General features: G+C 36.3%; 1 protein-coding gene across 1 annotated transcript; it reads left to right on the top strand.

Moving 5' to 3' along the window:
* Positions 1-9,089: 9,089 nt before the first annotated feature.
* LOC119078160 (phospholipase A1-like) lies at positions 9,090-10,748 on the top strand (the record flags this gene model as incomplete). Its single annotated transcript, XM_037185634.1, has 3 exons — positions 9,090-9,312; positions 10,169-10,549; positions 10,639-10,748. Coding segments are annotated over exons 1-3 (714 nt in total), but the record flags the coding sequence as incomplete, so codon positions are not given.
* Positions 10,749-12,879: the final 2,131 nt, after the last annotated feature.

Below are 12,879 nucleotides of genomic sequence, written 5' to 3'. Positions count from 1 at the left end.
ATAGGGATATTAGTGTGAGAGCCATATTGAAGATAAATATTACGAAAATCGTGGAAGATGATGGAAATGATCGAATAACACACAGTTCAGTTTGCAGCCAGAGCGAAGCGAAACACTAAAAAGATTAAGGAAAATGGAAGAAATAAGCATTTTTTCCACTGTATCCACTGTGACGAGCCATATTGAAGATAAATATTACGAAAATCGTAGAAGATGATGGAAATGATCGAATAACACACAGTTCATCAGTTTGCAGCCAGAGCGAAGCGAAACACTAAAAAGATTAGGGAAAATAGGAGAAATAAACATTTTTTCCACTGTGTCAATAATATACACTGACAAAAAGAGTTGAAATTCTTACCTGTAGCAGGTAACTTTGTCTTCAGGTAATCTACAATAGCTGTCACAGTTATAGCGCGTCATACAAAAATACAGCTGTAGCAGTTATTCTAGATTACCTGAAGACAAAGTTACCTGCTACAGGTAAGATTTTCAACACTTTTTTGTCAGTGTAAAGAGGGAGAGGCAAACACAGACCATGAGAAAATTGCGTTTTTTTTTGACGATTAGTCTAATGACATTTCTAGTGAGAAAAGTGCAGAAATTACGCTTATGTGGGGAAAAAATAGAATTTTTCTCATATGAACTGTCACTTTCTTTATGTTTTCAAAAATGGTATGAATTGATGCTTTTTCTCTCGTGGAGAAAACGGTAGAATACGCCTCGCACACATGAAAATAGTTATGTTCACCTATCGGATAAACAAATAAATATTTCACAGCGCAAGTGAGACAATAGTCATTTTTGTGCCTTACGATCATAATTCGACGTTTTTTGTCACTACGATCGAAAAATTCAATTTTTCAGTACTTCTCAGAGAGCGGTAGTAATAGTTATTTACATGACTAGGGATAAAAAGATGAAAAGATGATCAGAGGCGAAGCCGAGTTCAAAAAACACATGAAAACGAGACTTTTGACTTTTATTCCGAATTATGTAATGGGTTTTACATGCTGATGGGGTCGAAAGACGTGCTTCAAACATGAAAAGCACGTTTTTCGAGGCATGTTTTTTTTTAAGTAATGGCTTTTTTTAAAACTAATCTTCACGGCCGACAATGGAATTTCATATAAACTTTTTCGGACGCAATCGAGTGTGCTTTATAGTTGATGAAATTGTTCTAAAGTTTGTAGAGTGATATCTTTGTTTATGTTGTTGTGGTATCGTCTCATTGTGATCCTTACGGCACAAAAAACGTAGTTCGTAGCTCGTGATGCAAGCAGAATCCAAATTTTCATTACTCGTAACGAAAAATACTATTTCTCACCCAGGCTAAAACTTCGGATGTTTTTTTTTGCGAAAATATAATTACTTTGGGAAGAATGAATTTGATTTTTATTGATACTTATGCTCACAAGACTTCAGCTAACACCGACGTATGTGTAAATATTTCACCCGAGTACTTCCTTGTCTTCTTTATTACCAACGCAAAAACTTTCAAGCTTTCATTCTAAATTCGATAGCCCTGTGCATCCGTTAAATTAATTGTTCAGACTCATTTTCGCGATTAGAAAAAAAAAAACGAAAATTTATTTTATATCCACTACTTACCGTTGGCCATAAGATAATTATTCCGGCGAGCTGTAGTCCCTATCGACAGAAAACAACAAAAGTTTATGCCTTCACTGCGAACACTTTGTCTTATTTTGCTTTCATCCCGACCCCTCTCGTGATAATTAGTTAAATTTATAGCCGTTGCGCTTTAGTATACTTATTTTAGCACATAAACAAGCAAGTATCGTGCACACGCAATAAAAGAATTCACAATACAGTCGATATTTTGTGAGTTTTCTTTTGGGAACGAAAAAAAAAATTTAAAATTTATTGCTCCTATTCGTCTATATCCACTTTAATTCTCTCAACGATTCGAAGTGCTGCCGTAAACTGTGTTCCGTAAAGAAAATTTAAATCTCGAACCATTAACCCGAATCATTTCCTCAGCAAAGATAAAAGGAAGGTTCCCATTTTAATTAACTCGATTACCATTTAACTGCTGTCTTCTTAATCAATTTCGTTCAGTAATAAATTGGTTGTAACGGTTACAGCTTAATATTGTTTCGGGTAACTGAATAATTCTCGTCTAAATAACGGGTATAATAGCAGCGCAGAGTTTTCAAAGTAGATAGCATTCCGAAACACAGCCAACCGATGCGTTGCTATAATATAGACTTGATATAATGTCCAATTCTTCGAATTGCTGTAATGAGAGACAAAAAGGAAAAATATTTGTCTAATAATTTGGCCGAGCATTTCTTCATTTCGACAATATTATTTTCGTAACGTTTTTTTTTATCGTAATATGTTTTTCCTTCGTTTCAGCTATCGGTCTTTTCATCGCATTTTTCCTTCGTCTGTTGCCTTTTTGTTCCCAATTAAATACAATCAAATTAATGATTTCACGCTTTACCAATTTCAGAAATAATGTTGATAATGGAAATTATTAATTTCATTAATTTAAGGAAAATGTTTTACATTTCGGTGTACGAGGTGGGTACTGGATAGGGTGTTTCATGTTGCAGTCTTTTAAATTTCACCAACTTGAATGTTCGGATTGAGTTCTGTGCCATTCGTAGCTGTCGACAAGGCCAGTTAATAGCGGTGGACATAGTCATTCACCTGAGTTTCGAAATTGTTCATTTTCATAATCTTTTTGTTCAGAAAATTTTTCCACAAAAATGTTCTAGTTTTATAGAAGAACTAAGACACTGAGATATTTCCTGACAAGCCAAGAAAAGGTTGTCAGGTTAAGCCGTCATTCCAACCTGTAAAGTCGTCGATCTTTTCGGTTGTTTACAATTAAAATATTTCGTTCAAATTTTTGTTAAGCAGAAGCGGAACCAAGATTCATCCAACGTTTACTCTTTGAGTTGCAATTCCTATGGGAATTCTCTTCTCTTTCGTTGCCATTCGGAAGTTATTTTCCTACACCTGCGATGTCACATCTAAATTTCCATAAATTCTGAAAGAACAGGTTGAGACTGGTTTCCTGCTCACAAAAAAAAGCTGTCTCAAAAGTAGGCCAAAGTAGGCCCTAATCCAATTTCTAGTTACACACACCGTCCTCTTTTAAGTCCATGTAGAATCCACTGAAAATCTGTGATGTAATCAACTCAGAGGTGTTATAATCTGTACTATTAATGTAGTAAGCCTCGGTTGTCCCTTGTGGACGCTACCGACTTTTTTCAGTAGTTCATTCTTTGCGATCTATTTTTGGGTGAAAAAACTTCAATCTGGTAAAAATCTCACAAAAAGTATAGCGCTGACATTCGTAATTCTATGACTAAAGGCACTAGATGTACAACAAAAATCTATTACATTTAAATTTTAATTTCAAGTTCACTTCTAGTACGCTCACGTTACATGACTCGCATTGACAATAATGACATCACGCATAGCGCAAATTTAAGTAATGTTCGGTATAATACTCCGAAAAACAGTGTTTAGTGTCGATATGTTCACCGCAATGCAAGTAAAAAGGTTATCATTTCTTTCCACCTTTTTGGCATCGATATATTCAGAATATATTCGATATATCAATTCAATGAATGAATATTATCCATTGATGTCAATTTAATTTAGAAAATTTTAAAACTCCTTTGTATGGAAAAAGGATGTAGATGTTGTATGTCTTTTGTGTGCAATCTCATCAGGTGTTTATAAAATTTTCAATGGTGTGACTGGAATGAAGTGAATGGAGCATGACAAGCACCGAGCAGATTTGATTAAGAAACGTCTTGCATGGTGAAATTCTTTTGATTTCATGTCTCACGGAGAATAGATTTTTAATTTAACGAAACTCTATTGATCAAATTTTTAGCCACATTACATTGAGTGCTCAACAAAACACGAAAAAAAATGTTGCGTCTTCCAGTTCTATAGAGTTGATTAAATGGCTCAGAACATGTTCCTTCGAGAGAAGTCATATATTTTCCACAAACAAAAATTTTTTAACAGTAAATACCCTTCAACCTTAACAGCTTGTCATCTGCTATCGACAACAGCGACACGAATAGGAGATGAACTTCAGTGTTCGTTTATATAGCGAAATAAATGACAAAAATAAGAAAGCGATAGATTTGGCATTAAGCGTAACAGAAGAAGTAGTAGATTCGTTCATTATTTTGTTAATGTACTTGCTATATATGTGATAGATTTTGTCGATAGATTCTGTCAAAAAAGACAGAATTTTCTCAAAAATTGTACTTCTTAATTTTATCACTGTAAGAGCTCGTTCAGTAAAGAAATTTCTTTCACTGGAGTTGCTCAGGTAATGTTGTGACGTTTAACTTTGTAGCGCTTTTCTTCACGATATATTTTGGTCGTAACGAAAGTGAGAACTGTCATGAAAGACGAGGACAGTTTATTGAAGTAATTGCTGAGTTAACGACAATGTTTCTGAACGATAAGTGTAAAAAAAGCGCAAGTAATTTAACTTTGCTCAAGCTTCACCAAGAATTTTTCGTTTCTGAGCGAGCTCTAACAGCACTCGTAACAATCAGATTTTCCACTTTCGGTCACCCTGTCATCGTGATTTTTATAAAAAAATTTATTGGATCAGATTTATGAAATGAAATCATGCTACGGTTCACTATTCCAGTTGGACATAGATAATTGTCCTAATAGTATCGGATATATTTTTCTATTCCGTTATATAATGCAAACGGAGTAATAATAAAAAACAAGAAAAAAGAACTTTTCAAACTTGCTGTATCACAAAACATACCCCCACAAATTCTTTATTACTTTAACTTTGATAAAAGCAATTTATTTAACGCCAGCGACACTAATGGCTCCTCGAAAACAAAGAACATTTATCCATGGTTGTATATATGGAACGTGATAATCCTTTCTAATGACTGACGTTTGAACGAGCATTTATATTTACGAATAAGCACAATGAAAGTGGATCGTCGGGATATTATAGCCGGAGTTTTTGGTCAGAAATATTTTATTTTATTGTATCAAGTCTCACAGCTATATAAAATACCATTAGATGAATAACATTTTTCCCCTTTTATTTGTCTGTGATTGTATACTGCACTCTAAATTACGTTTGTTAAATATTTCCCATTTCCTCCACATAAATATGTGATATCGTGACGAAATATTACCGAAAAATATTTTCATGTTTTTCCATTTGGATGGTATAGAAAATTAACAACACAAAGTTTCCCGTAATAGGAGACTAAGTTTTCGTTGGCATAGTTTATATCAAACTCTAAATTACAATCAATAGTTTCCATGCCATCGAGAAATGGGTAGGAATTGTGTTCAGTATAGACGGTTTAGCAGATGTGGTTTCGAGATTCCGTTTATTTCGATTCTTCAACCGGTTCCATTAACATTCTTTCTGGGCTTTCGTTCCATTAAAACTTTCATCATACTGTTACGGTTTCTATTGATCTGACGATTTTCTCATCACACTCGGTCATGATAGTATGTGGGTTGATACGAGTGGTATTCCAATCGCAATGTCTCCGAAGGAATTCTCTGATAATATTATGATTAAATTGCTGTACAAAGATACACTTTGACCTAATGTATTCAATGTAGTTTTAAATGAAATTATATGCTAAGTGCTAACCCCTACGTTTCTATTTCATCGTTTTTAAAGACTCTACTGCGCTCCACTGTGTCCAAATTTAAATCCATTTTTAAACGACATTCAGTCTCCTAATTCGACAAGGTTTCGTTTTATATAAATGAAAATCCCCATCGGATTACGTGATAAGGAGTTTTGTATGAAATGGCACTGATCGATATTTAAAATCTTTTTTGGAAAATACATAACAGTTTGATGCTTTTAATATTGGCTGTGTTATATGGAACTGTCGACCGAAGATTGCTGTTATACCACATAAAAACGTAGAAAGGTGTTTTAGTTGTATGAGTTGAGCTGAGCATAAAATTTTCCGATTCAAATGCAAATTCACCATATATAAAGTGAAAGAGACACAATAAAAAGTAATTGAACATTAGAAATCCATTTCGAACTGGCCTTTACGATAGAGATTATTTATAATAACACTCTCGCTTCTTGGCGAAACACTTTCCACATCGAGTGTCACAATTTTTATTTTATTAAAATAATTTTGAATTCAGAATTATGTTCAGAGTCGAATAACTGTTTGAATTAGAGATGCGAGGGTCGATGTTTTTTGAAACCCGAACCAAAACTAGGGGAAAACTGAATCCCGACTCGACCTGAACTCAACTCGAAGCAACGACTGCTGAGATTTTCTGATAATAAAAGAATATTGTTCTGTTGGATAAATTCAATGTGATTGTCATAAGTAAACTACTACTTCTCAATAGATCTTACCGCAGTGCCGGACTGGCTCAAAAAAGCCCTTCGGGCGTTGTATGAAGAAATTTTTCAAAAAGCCCTTCGTTGTCATTTATCCATGCAAAAAACAAAGGGCCTTTCGGGAATCGCCCGACCGCCCGTAGGGCCAGTCCGGCACTTGATCTTGTTTGTATTCAAAACATAAGCGAACGCCGCGCCGACCCGTACGAAACACCTATTCGTAAAAGCCTTTAATGTGAAAATCATCTCTCTCACTTCATTTTCTTCTCTGCTGGGAAGTTATTCGCCCGCTAAAATCATCTACATTATCTATTCATTTTCTTGTTATCATTTACAAAGAAATTACCAGAGGCAATATCGACAGCCCCGTTCGAAGTCAAATTTCATAAATTCCTATTTAAACAGCATATTTACCTATGTTTCACTATATTTCATTTTAAAGATGAATATGCCATTATATAGCTGAAAATTGCTCTATAAGACTGTATATAGATAGTTATAGATGTCCACATATGAAATGCCTGAAACACCACATACACATAACCAATTACTTCTTAGTACCATTTTCCTCAAGATATTTGACTTTTAATAAATCCAATATGGCCACCGGAATCCATTTTGTTAGTATACCGGAAATAGTAGTGACTCTTTACATTCGTTAATACCTTTCAAACAAAGAAAAATTCATGAAATTCGGTGCTATTTTACTGGTGATATTGGCAAAAAACCCCACCTTCACTGTACGTCCGAGTAACCGGATATGAGGTCACTCCAAGGGACCTAGCTCTGGTAAACCCAATTTTATAAAATTTTTGGTACGGTCCATACCTATCTAATAAAGCAAAAACAGTTGAAATCCGTTAAACTGCTTCATGTTCTGTACCTGGTTGACACCAAGGCTCTTACTCACGAGTCGGTCATTAGATTTCTATAAACTTTTTTTTCGTCGATCGGTATTGTAAATACCTTTCACTTGACGTATCACTTACAAGTCCGGAGATATCTTCGAAAAATGCTAAAGCACTTATTGGGCTCCAACTCGGGAGGAGTCGACACAAAATCACCCATATCTTCGAACTTAGCCTCTCTTTTGACATTACCAAACGGGGGAAAAGAATTTTAGAAATCGGATATGTTTCAAGCAAAAGTGCTATTAATGACAGCTGCCAAATAGAGTACTATTTTGTACACTCTTTTTACAGTGTAAAATTTTGTATGTAGCACTGTCAAGTTTCAGTAACCTATTTAGAGTACCACTTTTGCTTGAAGTACGTTGCGTAGAGACATACAGACGGACATTTTCTTTCGATTATTTGGCATATCTGGACAACCACTATAGGTTTTCCCTACTCATGGAGTACAATTCGAATTGTTACAAACGTATCACTAGACCTATAAGACCTCAGTACTTCATATGGGTTTAATAATGGTCCATGGCGGTCAGCAGGTTAGACACGGCACTCTATCTACTAGATAAAAAAATTATTATTCTTCTTCTTTGTCAGTCTGTTTCTATGGACGTAGGCCTCTCCAATTCTCTTCCATTCCCAACGATCCGTTGCCACTTGTTGCCAATTGCGCCTGCAATTCGCTTTTTACTATTATTCCATCTCTCTGGTTGATTTGTCATTCTATCTCGGAGCGTAATTCCAAACATACTCCGTTCCATGGGTCTTTGTGCCGCTCTTTGTTTATTTTCGGAAGCTTTTGTTAACGTTAACGTTTCCGCTTCATATGTGAGCACAGGAAGGACACACGTATCGAACACTTCACGTTTCAGACTATTGTTCATTTTGCTTTTGAAAATTAGCCTGAGTTTTCCGAACGCTGCCCATGCAAGATCAATTCTACGTTTTATTTCTGCAGTTTGGCTGTCCAGACCCAACTTCAATTTGTGACCTAGGTACACGTAACTGTCGACTCGTTCAACAGTATCACCAATTTGAATGTCTCTGTCATCGTCAATGCTTGTCATGATTTTCGCTTTCGACAAATTCATCTTGATACCGACTTTGTTTGACTCCTCATCCAACTGTTGTAACATCAGCTGCCATCAGGGAGATATCATCTGCGAAACGGAGATTACTCAGTCTTTCTCCATGTATGTTGATACCCATTTCACTACAGTCTAATTTCTTAAAAATACTCTCCAGAAACGACGTGAATAACTCAGGTGATATGGTGTCACCCTGTCGTACACCTCTGTCAATCCTGAATTTTTCCGTGCTTTTATGGAGTTTATGGAGTAAACACGACGTAGCGTTTTTATAGACGTAAGACGTATCGAATTGTGTTGGAGTACCTTGAGTCTACTCTGTCTACTTAAAAGTAAAAAGTGAATGCATTTGCAGTATCGATCAGTCTATGAATGTATCGCAGTATCGCGAATGTGAGTCTAAATAAATGTGACCAGTTTCATAGGTATTATTAACCTTCGGCGAACAACAATTGAAAACGATTGTTGTTTTCAGTTAAAGTCTATTATTTCAAAAATAAAACCGAATTGCTCCAGTTATAGAATTCAACTGTTGAGATTCGTGAACAACTTCCTTTTGTAGTAGTCAAAATTGTAAAACATTTAGCAAATTCATTGTGATAACAATTGGTATTTAAGGTAACCACCGAGAAATATTTTGGTTATTGGTGGGTAAATAGTGGTAGCTCAAACATCCGCCTAAGTTTTTATTTCCATATTAAAAAGTGTGATCGAAACGCGCGTACAATGAAATCGTTATTAATTGTGCTGTTGTGCTATTACGCTAATCAAGCTGCTGGTTTTGATGAAAGCGATATTGTGTTTTGCATATTTGCGCAGCAACCGCGAAATATTTCATACAAAGACTTTAACTTGCTGCCTGAAACGGGATTCAATAAAAAGTTACCTACCATTTTCGTCATTCATGGATTTCAGTCGGGATATGCATTGTTAGAGTCATTTCGACAAGGTAAAGTCATCGCATATAATCAGAGGGCAAAAGTGTTCCTTTGGTTTGCTTTGTTGCAGCGCCTAGTGTTTGTCTTACTTGGTGCATTTAGTAAATTGCAAATGTTTGGCCCTGGATTTTGTGAATTTTATAATGAATTACGGAATGTGGTGTTGAAACTGTTCCACTTTTCCGTTTTGTGGCCTTTGTTTGGGACAATTTTCCTCTCACTACTGGTTTTGGCTATGTTGAACCAAGAAGCAATTTCTACTACTTTCGCACTGGCTTTAGTTATGTTCGAGGTTATGTTGAACTGTTAGCTTTTATTTGAGAGATAAGTTAAGTGCTTCTATTCGCTCGCTGAAAAGTTGTATTTATTCTAAATATTTTGTAGGAAAAATCCATTTGCAAGGGTTTTCTTGACCTCTTTTAATTTGATTGCATACCTCGGCTATGTCTTTTTCGTAGAGTGAAAACACTCGCCAATTGAGTCGCTCAAGATTTAACACAATCCCACCATTTTTGCTTAGTAAAAATCATTCAATTTGACTCAACTTTGTAATCATGACGTTTTCATACCAAAGAATGTCTTACATGCATTTCGTCTACCAAAACGTTTGAATTTAAAGTGTTAACCAACCAAATAATGCACCTGTTTGTAAGACCAATGAATGTCTTATGTGCACTGGCTGCTCTATCAACGAATTTTCGATTGGCATTTGACCAATGTCTCCATGAGTTCTATTGCACCAACGATTTTCTTGATTTGAAATATTAATATTAAATTTTTATCGAAAGGCCAGACAAGTGGGCAATTCGTATGGGCATTCCAAGCAAATACTTTGTTCCCATATTTTTGATGTGATAATCGTTTCAGACTGGAGTGGTCTGGCGACAAAAATGAATCTGATTGGAATTGATTGGTCAAAGGGATCGTCAACTTGGAACTATAATACAGCCGTGTCACGAACCCCAACAGTTGGCAGTGCAGTGGGCCAGTTTATCATGTCGTCAATCAGAAATAATCTCATACCAGATCCGCGTATTATTCATGTCGTTGGCCATAGTTTGGGGGCTCATATTGCGGGTTTTGTTGGGAAATATATGGCTGCAAGTATACCATTTCCAGCAACATTGGAGCATATTACTGCACTTGATCCAGCTGGTCCATTTATTGGAAGTTATGATTGCTCCCGTCGACTATGCGTCACTGATGCTGCCTTCGTGGAAACCCTTCACACTAATGGTGGAGCGCTCGGTATGAACACATTTTTATCGAATCGATCGCATGGAATCAGTGCAGCGAAACGAGGGAATATAATTTAATTTTTGTATTGTCACATCTAGGTATGTGGGAAGCAATCGGATCTCTTGATATGTACTTGAATGGTGGAATATCACAACCGGGTTGTTGGCTTCCAACGTGTTCTCATTCATTTTCACATGAATGGTATCGACGTGTTCTGGATAAAACTGGAACCTTTGTTTGGCTGTGTAATGATCTCCAACAACTGAAAAGGGAGAAATATTGCAAGGTCGACGGTAATCCGCGTACACATCATTTCGACATCATACAACAAGGAAAAAAGTAAGTGCAAACTTAACTACGCGAGCGCCTGTGTAGCAGTTAATATTGTTCCGATTGAAAACCTAACACTGGGATCATGTAGACATTGAATTGAGGTTATGGCACAATCATTCTCAATTTTCCTTCTATGTTTCCCACAGAGATACTGGTATTGTGTATGTAGCTACTGACTCATTAAGAGACAATGTCACATCAACTACAATAGACATCGGCACAAAAATAATGGAAAATGGTGGCTCTAAAAAACAGGCTCCTAACTACACTAACGTCGTTTTTGGAGCTAACCCCGATAATGTTGAGTTGTTCATTTCACTTCTAAGCGATGATGGACATCTTGTCGTTGAAAGACATAACGACAAGGTTATTGTTGTAAATCCGACAAATCCTGCCTGGAAACCCGATTCTAAATACATTGTTTGCAATGAAACAGAACCGGAACGTGTTGCCAGTTTTTTACGTGATCTGCAAGAACCCCTACGCTTAGTTGTGGCATTTGATGCAACCGATATGTTCTCGGATCCATTTTGGAAGATAGTCATTTCTATAGATAAATATCTCGATTCGGTAAGATCCGCGACTGAAGGCCAAGAGATTCCGAATCGGCACCAATTGACAGCATTGCACATCCCCCATGATGGTATTCCTTTGCGCGAACATTGTGATTTGCTTGAGAGAGCGATTGACCATGGGCTTTATCCACATCATTTAGCATTTTTTGACTTGTATGGAATACATGTAATCACAAAGACTGGTGTAGTTAGTGAAATACCAGAGCTGGAACAAGAGCTCGTCGATATTAAAAACGCTCTCGACGGATATTCAGTTAAACATTCTACGGCCGACACACCAAAGACAACACTTAAGGAAATGTTTGAAGAGAAATAATCAAGAATGTATTATGTTAAAAGCAATGCAATTCGCTAGCAACGTCCCTGAGGTAGCTTTAGTTGCTTACAAAATTATTAGGCGGAAAATCGTACAGTGTCCAAGCGTAACTTACATTACACTGTATTCATACTTCATTGAAATTTGCAAGACGCTGTCCGATTTTCCACCTATTAATTTTGTGCAAAAAACCTCTGTGACTTTGTAAATAATTACACTGACGAAAGCAAAATAATAATGAGAATATATATTTCTGCCCGGCTTTTCTAAGTTTCTTAATCTTGTTTAATCCACACTTTATCCCACAACTAATGGCACAATCCCACAATGACGACGTTAAAGTCACACTTCAAATTGTTACACAGAGTGACTAAACACAGTGCTGTACGTTTCTGATCATTAAATTCAACGACAAGTCGAATCTAAATGTGAGTTCTTTGCCACTTTGTCATCGATGTTCTTCTCTTGAAGTATGCTTCAGTTGTCTGGCATCCGTATCAGGACAATTTCGTTGATAAGATTGAGTGGATTCAATAGACATTTGTTTATTTAGTGTCGAGATATCGCGACTTCGTCGCTCATTTCCGACACACTATAAATAAAACTTGATTGTAGAACTCGCCTTCGGCTCGTGCTGGAAACCTCTCGTTCGCTAAACGTGCTTCTTACCATGCGAAATAGGGTGCTGCGGAGGTAGTTCATTACATCAGGCATCAATTTGTGATACGATGTGAACTTGTATTTTGACGAGGGTAGAGTTTGCATATCCGAGCTGAAGGCGAGGTATGCAACTACCCAACTGCTTAAGAGGCATCGAAAAGCATACATTTGGGCGTTTCTTAAATACTGGATTTTATGTTACTTTTGGTGATGTCTATCCACCAGAATTCATTTTCAAAAATGTATGACCGCAATAACAACCTAGCTCGAATGTGTGAATGCATATTTTCGTGTAAATTTTATGTTTGTCTAATCAATTAGTCATAATTAGTCGGTGACTGGAAATAAAATATTTGCTAAAAACAATTTGTTTTTCATGTCTTGGGCATAAATTATGCAATATTTCTCGTAAATTAGGCCCTCATCATGAAAGGTTATTTGTGTACCTGTTTTGG

Source organism: Bradysia coprophila, unplaced genomic scaffold (assembly GCF_014529535.1).
Source record: "Bradysia coprophila strain Holo2 unplaced genomic scaffold, BU_Bcop_v1 contig_24, whole genome shotgun sequence".
Lineage (NCBI taxonomy): Eukaryota > Metazoa > Arthropoda > Insecta > Diptera > Sciaridae > Bradysia > Bradysia coprophila.
This window is presented reverse-complemented; position numbering and strand designations above follow the sequence as displayed.